General features: G+C 46.3%; 1 protein-coding gene across 1 annotated transcript in view; it reads right to left on the reverse strand.

Annotated features, from left to right (window-relative positions):
* LOC144672522 (Fc receptor-like protein 5) overlaps positions 1-14,139 on the reverse strand; it is a 374,607-nt gene that overhangs the window by 87,474 nt on the left and 272,994 nt on the right. Inside the window, exon 5 of the mRNA XM_078534366.1 lies at positions 8,409-8,702. Within this exon, the coding sequence (XP_078390492.1) occupies positions 8,409-8,702 (294 nt within the window). The remainder of the gene's footprint in view (positions 1-8,408; positions 8,703-14,139) is intronic.

Genomic DNA, 14,139 nt, shown 5'->3' on the forward strand with positions numbered 1-14,139 from the left:
GGAATACGAGTGAATCAAGAATGTTGCATTTGAATTGAAGATTTTTGCTAATTTTCCCGAGGTGAAAATTCGATTATTATGGTGAAAATCCTCAAAAAGTTATACGGATTCGCATTTCAAACATTGGGATTGCTTTGTTGAACCGGAAGTATTATGCAATCATCCCGGATGTGAGTGTCTCTGGAGAGGTTGGCATTCTTTGCCCATTCCGAATTGCCTTTGAGAACATGATGGTGAGTGTCTATGGAGCGATGCAGCCCATGATGTGTTGCTAAACCCTAAATGCTGATAGGAAGCAGGAAGTGGGTTTTGACCGAGCAGGGATTGAGGGAGCACGGATATACTTCCAGGGTGGGGTGTATGAGACAAGGAGGGAAAACTTGCAGTGATGGTGTTCCTAAGAATCTGCTGTTCTTGTCCGCCTTAGTGACTTCAAAACCAACGTGCCCCCTCCATACCCGAAATACCAACTCAATCCTGGTCACCGACATCTGTCTGAGGCTGACAGAGACAGCTCACAATCTTCGCATCATATGTGACTCCGAATTCGTCTTTCGACTCCACGCCTGCACCATCCCTAAGATCGCCTTTGTCCATCCCTAGACTTCAGCTGACTCCAGCCCTGTCTCCTTCTCGCTGTCTTTGCTGCCTGCAGGTATGTGCATTACAACTCTCTCCTGTTGGGCCTCCCATCTATCGCCCTGCAGAAAAATGAAGCTAACCAAATATCTAATTCACACGAAGTTCCATTCTTCCACGACTTCTATTCTCGTTGCAATACGTAGCCCCCTCCTCCCCACACACCATTAAGTAACGGCTGGGATTGAACAATCTGTTGCTTGTTTTGGAACACCTCCATGGCCCCGGCCACTCTCTACCTGTGTAATGTTCTCCAGCTCCTGAAACCGTCCGAGATCTCTACAATCGGTTAATTCCGCCTCTTGAGCAGCCCCGCTTACCATCGCTCCACAGCTGGCGCCTTCAGCCTCCTGGGCCAAAACTCTCGAAATCCACCCCGAAATTCCTCCGCATTTCCTACTTCCCCTTGGAGACGCTCACTAAAAAATTACCTCTTCAGCGACAGTTTTATTCATCTGTTCGGAAATCTCCATCCGCTTCTCGGTGTCAAAATTCGTTTTATCATGCCTCTCGGGAATTGAGACGTTTTACTGTTTAAAGGCGCTATATAAATAACGGTTGCTGTTGCTGTGAGGCTTTCCGGTGGGACTAGTGTTGGTTGGAGATTTATAGTTCATCTAGAAACAAAAATCAAGAATTTTCTTTTTTTTTGTCCATGTTATGTGAGCATCGCTGACTGGTCCAGAACTGAATGGCTTGTTAGGCCATTTCCACCTCAACATTGCTGTTGTTTTGGAGTCTCATGTTGGCGAGAACAGGGAAGGATTGCTTTTCCTAAAGGACATTCCGGAGCCAGGTGTGCTTTTAGCACAATCATTTCGTGGTCATCATTCGATTTTCAATTCCAGATTTTTTTGATTGGGATGGGGGAGGGGGTGCGAGTGGCGCGGGGGCTGGGGTGGGGGGTGAGTTGGGCGGCGGTTTGGAGGTGGGTGCGGTGATGACCCAGGTTTCGGTGCTCTAATTCTAGAGTATATACATCTGCCTCGAGAGCGCAGCGCTCCCCCAGTACTTGCAACGCGAGGAGTGTCGGCCTGGATTATGGAGCTCAAATCCGAGGGTAGATAGCTCAACCTCCGACAGTGCAGCACTGCCTCAGTTCTGACAACGGGGACGAGTTTCGGCCTGGGTTATGGAGCTCAAGTTCTAGAGTATATACATCTACCTACGACAGTGCATCACTGCCTCAGAACTGGGACCGGGGGGATTGTGGGATAGTATTTTGGATCGCAGGTCCAAGAGTAAGTACATCGACCTCTGACTTTGCAGCTCCCTCAGCACTAGCAGCGGGGGGCGTGTCAGCCTGGATTATGGATCTTGTTAGGGGGAAATAAAGGGATACAGTAATTATTATAGGGAATGCAGGGGTACAATAAGAGCTTATTGAAAGGGAATGAATTACTTAAAATCTGCAAGCACTTTGGCAGTTAAAGGTTACCATATCAACTTTGCACAGCCATAAGGGCCTGCAAACAACAGAAAGGCCTTGGAGCCAGACTGTAGTCATAGGGTGGCAATAACAACTAAAATTAAATGTGCTCTTCAACACATAGGGGAAGAACAGATGGTAAGATCTCTGCCTGGATGAAAACAAATAGGGATTTACATGTTACCAGAGATGTCTTGTAATGAAAACCTATAAGTTGGCCAGATCGAAATCTGGAAAATGTTCCTGTACGTGACCAATAATGTATAAATATGGTGAACACTTGTAGTTTAGCAGAGTACTGTCTCAAGCTGTATTGAGGTGGTGTCCTCCTTGCAATTGCTCGAATAAACGATCATAACCTGTACCTGAGACTCCTGTGTTCCGTTCATCAAATACACAACACCAGTTTGGCGTAGTCGGCAGGATACTTGAATCGGATTCTCGGGATGGCTCTGCAAAGTGGGTGAGTATATTCATTTACCACCCGTAGTTAGTGCAGTAAGCTTACCCGGTCAAGTATCAAACAATCAGGAGGATGAATCAGGACAGGACCTAGGAGGAGCCAGGGCTAAGAGGCAGAGCCGTGCAGGCGGGTTACGGTTTGAAATATAACCTTAGCCAAGCCGCGCAGGCCGGAACCCAGTAAGTTGAGGGCGGAGCCGTGCTGGCGGGTTACGGTTTGAGATATACCCTTAGCCGAAGCCGAGCAGGGAGGCCAGAACCCATCGAAACCGCACATACCTCAGATAATTAAGTTGTTAGGACCGTTTGAACGTACCGCGCAGAGATAGACGGAAAATAGGAACAGAATGCCGTCAGGGAAACAAAGTAATGCTATGGAACTCGACTGGGGAACCGCGGACTCCATTACGAAGCTCATAGCGCAACAACAGTCAAAACATAATCACTAAAAATGCAGAAGGAGGGGTGGCATCCACAGTCAACACCGGGAGAACAAAAAGAGTGATGGATAGAGCAGAAAAAGGACAAGGAAAAGAAAGGGGTGAGGGTTATTATTATCTTGTACCTGCAGTTGTGCAGACGAGTTAATACTAAGTTCCAGTCGATTAGACAGAGTGACAAAGTCAGGTTCAGGACAGATCAGAGCAGTGGCTGCAGCTTGTAGTGATACTGATCAAGAGGAGGAGAGCTCCGAAGGAGAAACCTATGATGGATTTGGGACAAAACCGGCCTCATACGAACCAGCTGCCCCACTGTGCCCACTGTACTCCATGGTCGCTATGGCAGTAACTGTTCGGAAAAGTAAAGTCAGGAGAGGCGAACTAAAACCCGAAAGGAGAAAGGGGGCTGAGGAATAGGAAGAGGATTAGGAGATTGAGAAGATTACGGAGTAATTTAAGCCCGTACCATTCAGCCCGGGGGAGAAGCAGGTTTTGCTTAAAGAGCTGCTGAGACTTAAAACTCGATAAAGCAACTCAGATTTCTGGACCAAATTGCGAGAAATGCAAAATTTCCATGCAATGCACCCTCTTGATACCCACATACTGGTGAAGACAAAGTGTCCAGGGGATATTTGAGGAAGATTGCACATACAGTTTAGAAGTGGACATTGGGAGAATCCTGGGGACGTTGCAAATCGGGACAAGGCGACAGCCCTGCACAGGGATTTTGAGGAGGCCGTTAAGGAAGCCTTGGGGGAGGGAGAAACCAATTGGGAGTGTATAATGTCCCGTGCGGGATGACAAGATTTTCCTGAAAATGTGAAAGAATGATTGGGACCCGAAAGGTCAGCTACAAGAGCTGCTTTTGCTGAAGAGAGAGAGAGAGAGAGAGAGAGAAAAGGGTGATACTCTTAGGGGCGTTAATAAGAACTGACAGGCAGTAGCATGGGAAATGTAAGCTTTCATCAGTTTGATTGTCCCTATAGGTGGAGCCTTCAAGATCCTTTTCTTTCCCCCAATGCTATATGAAGTTTCGTTTAGAATAAGAGAGTTCTACATCGTTAAACAGGGTTAGATGAACCACCCCCTGGCAGACTAATAGCACCAGCTTCCAAGCTGAACGGGATTGATACATACGAGTTGCATTAACTGATACGAGTTAGTATTGCAAAAGTCTGAGGGGAAAAATTACCTGAAGTTCAAGGGATTCTAGGAAAACCAAAAGGAATAAAAACACGCTCTAGATCGGTCTGGGAGGTCCGCCACACCCAGCCACCTTCCACGTCCACTTCCACAGTCCGAGGAGAGATAATTAAAGCTCCTCCAACCACACCGACTGATCCACCTTGTCCAACTATGCATCCAGGGCCGACTGGTTAATCAGAAGTTTTGTATGATAGTGTACACCACGAGCTGCTACCCGTAGTCTTGAACATATCCGGAATTGCCCCGCCCCAGTGATGCTCAACCCATATTCGAGCACTAAAAACGGCTCTAACGGGCCAGCTGATGACTGGGGCATCTCAGTTCAAGGGCGAGATGCGATCAGAATTGGGAGGGAACCCGGTTAAACGCAGCCTGATAAATGATGCCGCTAAGAATTTAATATAGGGACACCAGTGGTTAATTCACAACCAGGCAACTGTTGACCAGAAGGTCCGAAGCCTGAGCTTTAAGCGTAAGGAGGTTCTAGAGCGGGAACAGGGAATTCATAACACCCAGTTAAATACAGACCAGGACATGGTATGGTTAATCCAAAGCCTGGCTACCGTGCTCGAAAGTTAAGCGGGGACTATCAACAAACACATTGAAATAAGGAAAAATATTTCAGACGAAGTGAGGAGAAATGATGTTTGCAGCACCTATTGATCTTGGGCACTGGAACAAGCCCGAGAGAATTTAAGAGAGATTAATGAAGGGGTTTTCCCTGTATGGGTAACGAATGAGCATTTATTTAATCTTTCACGAAATAAGGATCATAACTTGGCCGGTTGCCAGCTCAGAGGTTTAACACGCATTTATGGAATGAATATATAGTGAATAGTAATATGCTACTAGGCATTGTATTAGTAATACCTGTCATACGTATGTCAACAACCGGCAGGACCTTATATAGAGTTGAAAATATTGGGGTTATACGGGGGGATGGCTATATTAAGTATCACAATATTTCGCCATACGCAGTAGACATAGATGGGAATATAGTTAGCACCACATTAGAAGAGTGTAGGATAGAGGCCACGGCAGTAGTATGCATACCCAATGTATGAGACAGATGAAGCTAATTGGATTTAAAGCAGCAGCAAACTGTACAATGGAAACAATATGGGCTGCAAAAGAACCGACTCATGTTGCATATGCAGGGAATGGGAGATATTGTATCACCACGTGGCAGGAAAGAAACCAGTATGGGAACAAACGGATATGCCCCATCCATAACCATTCGGTGTGCCTACACCCACAGGCGCCAGCAAGTGTAGGGAAAGTGGAACTGGTTGAAATATTCAAGAGAGGAACGACTACTATTCAGGTCAAGGAAAGCCTTAAGGATAACCTGACAGAATTTGAACCAGTTCTCCTATGAAATTCCCCTATTACCAGAGCACCTAACCATGATTCGGAGACAGGCTCAGCAGATATACAGAACTTACTATACACTGCAGCAACAGGTTAGAGCCTTAAAGACGGATATTGAACAAATAGATGCTTCCACCTGGTGGGAGGATCTCTGGAATTGGGGCTCGAACGTACAGGTAAACCCCTGGGCTCGAATTATCACCCACGCCCAAGTCATACTTCAGCTGATATTGATTATATTTCTAACGCAATTGAAATACCGCACCTGGAGACAAAACGAAGGTGGCGTTGCGGGAGTTTTAGTAGGTGGAGCAGGAGTCTGGTAAACCAGATATGCGGATTAAAGTACCAGATGATACAAATGGTTTGGCCAGTACCCGTACCCTTTACTGGATACCTAGCCAGTATCACTGGGTGGTGGTACGTAAAGGGTGGGGGGAGGGGGGGATGGATAACACAATTGTAGTTGGCTACCTTGGGCTCAGCCAAGGGCCAAAAGGGGGGACTGTTAGGGGGAATATAAGGATAGAGAACAAAGTATAGGGATACAGTAAGAATCTATTGAAGGTTTCTGGGATTTCTTAAAGTACCTAAGCATGCGAAGCCTGCAATTAACAGTTAAAGGTCAGGCTGGATAGAGAGTTGAACCTTGCACACCCTCAAGGCTTGTGATTACCAGCAAAGCCATACTGGACAAAGAAGAATGCAACTATGTGAGATTGGGGGTTCTGGGAGTCAGACTGGGGCCTTAGGTTGGAAAAACATCCACGATTGGGTTTGTTTGTAGTCGATAAGGGAAGAACAGATAGTCATAGTGGAGAGAGGGAAAAGGTCGCCAGGGTGAAAGAAGGGTCAGACGATGCATGTACCTTTGTACCCTTTGTTACTAGAGACTTGCCTGTTTAATGTAAACCTATATGTTGACAAGATCGGAATCTGGAGAATGTTCTTGTATGTGACCAATAATGTATAAATATGGTGAACACTTGTAGCTTAGCAGAATATTGTCTCAACTGCATCGAGATTGTGCTCTCCTTGCAATTTCTCGAATGCACGATCGAAACCTGTACCTGAGAGTCCTGTGGTCCGTTTGTCAAAGTGACCACAACGGTCTGTAAGGAAGGGAAGTGTTTACATCCGGGACTCAGATTCCACAAACTGTGAGTTTGGTTTTGGTTACAAAGGGAACGAAGACATCAAAATGTATTAACAACTCAGCATGCCCCATACAGCTTTACACACAATGAACTGATCGTGAAATATTGCGACTGTTGAAATGCAGCAACTTTTCGCAGAAGATTTCAGAAACAACATTGAGATAAAGAAAGCTTAATGACGTCATTGGATAACGGGATAAATATTGACCTCAGGACACTAAGTAGAGCTTCCCAATGACATTCTTCGAGATACTGTCTATGGCGTATTTTGCGTTAACCTGAAATCAGTGATGTTCAGAACATCTCATCAGATAGAAACCCCCTCTGATAGTGCAGTATTCTTTCAGGACTGGAACCGGTGTGTTGACTGGATTATGGAGATCATGACCTGGAGATTTAAGAGCATGGACATGCACCTCCGGTAGAGCAGCGCTCCATCAGCAATGGACTCGGCAGAGAGTCGCCTGGATTCTCGACCTCAAGCTCTAGAGTTTATACATGTACCTCCAAGAGCGCAGCACTACCTCAGTACTGGCACCGGGGGAGTGTCGGCCTGGATTATGGAGCTCAAGTCTTAGAGTATTTTCATCTACCTCCGACGGTGGAGCTCTCCCTCAGTATTATTATCGGAGGAGTGTAGGTCTGGATTAAGCAGATCAAGTCCTAAAGTATATTCAAGTACCTCCGACATTGCAGCGCTACATTTATATTGGCGCCGGGGGGAATATCGGTCTGATTTGTGAAGCTAAAGTTTTTTTGATTGGGAGCATAGGCCAGGTATATCCTTTTCAGGAAAGAGCGATACCAAATTCGTTAGGGACTGCCTAATTGAGATATTCCAAGGCGATGGGTTGTCGTCGCAGTTTCAAGGGAATGGGAGCCAAAATGTCGCAATAGCTGTTCAATTCAGGATGCAGAAACTCGAATGTAACAGCGTACAAATACAAATTCGGACCAGGTTTAGGCCACTCGGCCCCCCCAGTCTTCTGCGCCATTTAATCAGATCATGGCTGATTTGGCGTCTCCTCAGCCACATTTTCCTGACTATTCCCAAGAACCATTTAACTCCTCGTTCATAATGAATCTATCTCGCTCTGCCTTCAAAATTCTCAAATATACTGCATTCAACTTTCAGGAACAGAGTGCCAAGACTAAAGATCCTCTGAGAGAAATAAAAACACCCACTCACCTCCGTCTAAAATGTGCGACAATTTAATTTTAATCCGGGCCCCTGAGTTCTAGATTATTCCATAAGAAGAAACATCCCCTCCACATGAATCCTGTCAAGGCCCCTGAGGATCCTAAAGGATGGGGCGGGTTTGTGGCATTCGCTGTGACATCATCAATGTTCACGTTCGGACAGTCTGGGGCACTTTGATGTCAGAATGAAAATAATCCAATCGTGAGGTGGACTGCGACCTTACAGCACAATGCATGAGCGCCAGCTGCTGCAAATCCCGTCACACCCTCCTCCTGCCTTTCTGCACTGCCATTCTCAGACCCTGCCATCACAGACGATGCACTGCTGGTGCATTCAGGTCTCATTCATTCAGAGAAACTGTCAACAGTTGAGAAATGAAATCAAAGTTCATTCACTTACAATACTCCCACCGATCATTGAACATTACTTTTTAATGCAATGATTAAATCATTGATATGTAAAAATACAAACAGTGTTTTATAGCCATGTTCCCGGTCACTCACCTGTTATAGTCACCATCATATGCTGGCTCACCGGGGAATCTATCCGCCTACCATTGACAGAAACGCTATATGCGCAGCTGTATTTTTCTCCACTTGTTCCAGCGGTAACATGAACTGTTCCAATGTTGTTCTTTGTGATGAGCTGTGAGAGGGAGAGTATCTTATCCCCTCTGTAAAAGTGGAAGGTTTTATTCCGATCATCCCCAGTCACAGTGCAGGTAATGGTGACCCTCTCTCCGACAACATAAACCCCAGTCTGTTGATCAAGTCTTATCACTGGATTTGATGGTGGAGCTGTTGTGAAACACATGAATGAAATATGAGAAGTGGATCAGGGGAATGCCATGTACAGTAGAACGTTACTAACTCAATGTCCATTGGTCTGTGTGGAAGGGAAGTGTTTACATCCGGGACTCAGATTCCACAAACGGTGAGTTCGGTTTTGGTTAGAAAGGAAACGAAGACACCAAAATGTATTTGTAAGCCTTTCTTAGCAACCCAGCATGTCCCAGAGAGCTTTCCTAAAAATGAACAAATATTGAAATATTGCGAATGTTGAATTGTAGCAACTTACGCAGAGCAATATTGCAGGAAAAATATTGAGATAATGAAGGCTTAATGGCGTCATTAGATGCGGAATATCTATTGACCTCAGGACACTACGGAGAACAGCCCAATGACATTGTTCGAAATACTGCCCATGGTGTATTTTGCCTTCACCTGAAATGAGGGATGTTTATAACCTCTCATCGGATAAAAGCCCCCTCTCATAGTGCAGTATTCTTTCAGGGCTAACACCGGTGTATTGACTGGATTATGGAGATCATGTCCTGGAGATTTAAGAGCATGTACATGCACCTCCGGTAGAGCAGCACTCCATCAGCAATGGACTCAGCAGAGAGTCGCCTGGATTCTGGACATCAAGCTCTAGAGTTTATACATGTACCTCCAATAGCGCAGCACTACCTCAGTACTGGCACCGGGGGAGTGTCGGCCTGGATTATGGAGCTCAAGTCTTAGAGTATTTTCATCTACCTCCGACAGTGGAGCGCTCCCTCAGTATTATTATCGGAGGAGTGTAGGTCTGGATTAAGCAGATCAAGTCCTAAAGTATATTCAAGTACCTCCGACATTGCAGCGCTACATTTATATTGGCGCCGGGGGGAATATCGGTCTGATTTGTGAATCTAAAGTTTTTTTGAGTGGGAGCAGAGGCCAGGTATATCCTTTTAAGGAATGAGCGATACCAAATTTGTTACGGACTGCCTAATTGAGATATTCCAAGGCGATGGGTTGTCGTCGCAGTTTCAAGGGAATGGGAACCAAGATGTGGCAATAACTGTTCAATTTAGGATGCAGAAACTCGAATGTAACAGCGTACAAATACAAATTCGGACCAGGTTTAGGCCACTCGGCCCCCCCAGTCTTCTGCGCCATTCAATCAGATCATGGCTGATTTGGCGTTTCCTCAGCCACATTTTCCTGACTATTCTCAAGGACAAATTACCTCCTCGTTAATAACGAATCTATCTCGCTCTGCCTTCAAAATTCTCAAATATACTGCATTCAACTTTCAGGAACAGTGTTCCAAGACTAAAGATCCTCTGAGGGAAAGAAAAACACCCACTCACCTCCGTCTAAAATGTGCGACCATTTAATTTTAATCCGGGCCCCTGAGTTCTAGATTATTCCATAAGAAGAAACATCCCCTCCACATGAATCCTGTCAAGGGCCCTGAGGATCCTAAAGGATGGGCGGGTTTGTGGCATTCGCTGTGACATCATCAATGTTCAAGTTCGGACGGTCTGGGCCACTTTGATGTCAGAATGAAAATAACCGTGAGAATCGTGAGGTGGACTGCGACCTTACAGCACAATGCATGAGCGTCAGCGGCTGCAAATCCTGTCACACCATCCTCCTGTCTTTCTGCCCTGCCATACTCAGACCCTGCCATCACAGACGATGCACTGCTGGTGCATTCAGGTCTCATTCATTCAGGGAAACTGTCAACAGTTGAGAAATGAAATCAAAGTTCATTCACTTACAATACTCCCACCGATCATTGAACATTACTTTTTAATGCAATGATTAAATCATTGACGTGTAAAAATACAAACAGTGTTTTATTGCCATGTTCCCCGTCACTGACCTGTTATAGTCACAATCACATGCTGGCTCACCGGCGAATCTATCCCTCTACCATTGACAGAAACGTTATATGCGCAGCTGTATTTTTCTCCACTTGTTCCAGCGGTAACATGAGCCGTTCCAATGTTGTTCTTTGTGATGAGCTGTGAGGAGGAGATTATCTGGTCCCCTCTGTAAAAGTGGAAGGTTTTATTCCGATCATCCCCAGTCACAGTACAGGTAATGGTGACCCTCTCTCCGACAACATAAACCCCACTCTGTTGATCAAGTCTAATCACTGGATTTGATGGTGGAGCTGTTGTGAAATAAATGAATGAAATATGAGAAGTGGATCAGGGGAATGTCCTGTACAGTAGAACGTTACTAACTCAATGTCCATTGATCTGTTTGGAAGGGAAATGATTACATCCGCGACTCAGATTCCACAGGCGGTGAGTTTGGTGTTGGTTAGAAAGGAAACGAAAACATCAAAATGTATTTCAAAGCCTTTCTTAGCCACCCAGCATGTCCCAGGGAGCTTTACAAACACTGAACTGATAGTGAAATATTGCGACTGTTGAATTGTAGCATTTTACGCAGAGCAATATTGCAGGAAAAATATTGAGATAATGAAGGCTTAATGGCGTCATTAGATGCGTGATATCTATTGACGTCAGGACATTACTGAGAACAGCCCAATAACCTTGTTCGAAATACTGCCCATGGTGTATTTTGCCTTCACCTGAAATGAGGGATGTTTATAACCTCTCATCGGATAAAAATCCCCTCTGATAGTGCAGTGTTCTTTCAGGGCTAACACCGGTGTATTGACTGGATTATGGAGAGCAAGGCCTGCAGCCTTTAGAGCAAGCGCATATACTTCCGGTAGAGCAGCGCTCCCTCAGCACTGGCACCGGCAGTGCGTCGGCTTTGATTATGGAGCTCAAGTCTTGGACTATATACATCTAACTTCGGTAGTGCAGCACACACTAAATTATGCACCGGGGGACTGTCAGACTGGATAATGGAGCTCAAATCGCTGAATTGGAAGTTGAAGCCAGTGCCTACTGAGTCAGGTGAAATTGCTCCCAAACCAGATAGAGTGTCAATGGCTGTAGTCCAACACAAGGGGGAGTTCTGCCAACTTCTCTGTGGAGAATGAGAGTCAATGGGCGGAGGCAATGATTGGCTGATTCGGCCTCCCCACCGCATGGGGTCATGGGGGACCCTGTGATGTCATCAGTTGTCGGATGCAAACACTCTAGGCCACTTTACATCATAAACGGCCCAGCCGTATCCCTAGATACAGTGTGACGTCAAACAACAATGGGCCACTTGACCAGGGACAGAATGTTTCAGCTGTTGACTGTACACTCACACGCTGCTCCTGTTGCCTTACTCCTCTGGTTCCTTCAGCCCCTACAATCACGGCTGATGCACTCAGGCCTCAGTCTTTCCTGACATCTGACAGGAGTTACGCAGTGAATTCCAAGGTCATTCCGTTATACCCCTCACTCCTCATACCTAAAGTCCTATTTGCTTATACTAAAAAAACACACTGAGTTTTGTAATTCGCAATTGCTATGAATAAAGTAATTGTTAACAATCTCTGTTCCTTGTCACTCACTTGGTATAGTCACCATCACAATTTTGCTCGGTAGAGAAAAGGACTGGAGAACCGAAACCCAGTACCTGCATTGGTACCGCCCTCCATAGTTTAAAGCAGGAAGTGAGAACATTACAAGTTCATCCTGTTTGGAAGTTGGAGAAAGGCGGAGGTCTTGATTATCCTTGTAAATGAAGAAGGTTTTATCAAAATAGTTTGCCCGCGCAGTGCAGCTAATTGTGATATACTCTGTTTCTAAGTAAACTCCTGTCGGTTGGTCAAGTGATATCTCCGGCTGTGTTAACGCATCTGCGGAAGAAGAAATGGAAAGGTCTGTTAGCAATGGATCTCCAGGGTTTCAGATGCAGTGGAAGTTTATAACTCAATTCCTGTTGAGGGAAGATGCATCCATTGGAAATGAGTTGGAACAAGATGATGTTTAGGGATTTGTTAACTGAGAAAGTGAGAGATATTTGATGTTGATCAAAGTATCTCAGTAACTCTGGGCTTTAAAAATCGCTTCATGGCCATTGACACATGTGTGAAGTCCAGGTACTTCTGTAATACAGGCAATAATATGGCCTTGCCAAAGAAAATAACTCAGCTGGAGTTGTCTTTCAAGTTAGACGTCGGATCAGAAATGTGACTGTGGTATACAAGGGAATGGAGGAGATTGTTTAATGTGCATTCGACATTTCTAGTTAATTTGGCCGAGGTGAAAATGTAACTTTAAACAGTGTGGATTTGCATTTCAAACACTGGAGTTATCCTTGTAAACCGGAAGTGTTATGCAATCATTCCGGATGTGAGTGACTCTGGCCAGGCTGAATTCCTTGTCCAACCTAATTGCCTTTGAAAGTCTGAGGGTGAGTGTCTCTCAGGCACGATTTGTTGGTAAAACCGATATGCTGATTGGAAGCAGGACGTGGGATTGGGCCCCAAGACACCCATCCTTCAGTACGAGAGACTGAGTATGTGTGAGGGGGAGTGCAAGAGACTGATTCTGTGTAGGGGGAGTGCGAGAGACTGAGTGTGCGAGGGGGAGTGCGAGAGACTGAGTGTGTGTATGGGGAGTGCGAGAGACTGAGTGAGTCTGTGTAGGGGGAGTGCGAGAGACTGAGTGTGTGTAGCCGGAGTGCGAGAGACTGAGTGTGTGTAGGGGGAGTGCGAGAGACTCTGTGTGTGTGAGGGGGAGTGCAAGAGATTGAGTGTGTGTAGGGCGAGTGCGAGAGACTTAGTGTGTGTAGGGGGAGTGCGAGAGACTCTACGTGTGTGAGGGGGAGTGCGAGAGACTGAGTGTGTGTAGGGGGAGTACGAGAGACTGAGTATGTGTGAGGGGGAGTGCGAGAGACTGAGTGTGTGTAGGGGGAGTACGAGAGACTGAGTATGTGTGAGGGGGAGTGCGAGAGACTGTGTGTGTGAGGGGGAGTGCAAGAGATTGAATGTGTGTAGGGGGGAGTGCGAGAGACTCTGCGTGTGTGAGGGGGAGTGCGAGAGACTGAGTGTGTGCAGGGCGAGTGCGAGAGACTGAGTGTGTGTAGGGAGAGTGCGAGAGACTCTGCGTGTGTGAGGGGGAGTGCGAGAGACTGAGTGTGTGTAGGGGGAGTACGAGAGACTGAGTATGTGTGAGGGGGAGTGCGAGAGACTCTGCATGTGTGAGGGGGAGTGCGAGAGACTGAGTGTGTGTAGGGGGAGTGCGAGAGACGGAGTGTGTGTAGGGGGAGTGGGAGTGACTGAGTATGTGTAGGTGGAGTGCGAGAGACTGGGTGTGTGTAGGCGGAGTGGGAGAGACTGGGTGTGTGTAGGGGGAGTGCGAGAGACTGAGTGTGTGTAGGGGGAGTGAGAGACTGAGTATGTGTAGGGGGAGTGGGAGTGCTGAGTATGTGTAGGGGGAGTGCGAGAGACTGAGTGTGTGTAGGGGGAGTGCAAGAATCTGAGTGTGTGTATGGGGAGTGCGAGAGACTGAGTGTGTGTATGGGAAGTGCGAGAGACTGAGTC

This window comes from Cetorhinus maximus, chromosome 38 (assembly GCF_964194155.1).
Source record: "Cetorhinus maximus chromosome 38, sCetMax3.hap1.1, whole genome shotgun sequence".
NCBI lineage: Eukaryota > Metazoa > Chordata > Chondrichthyes > Lamniformes > Cetorhinidae > Cetorhinus > Cetorhinus maximus.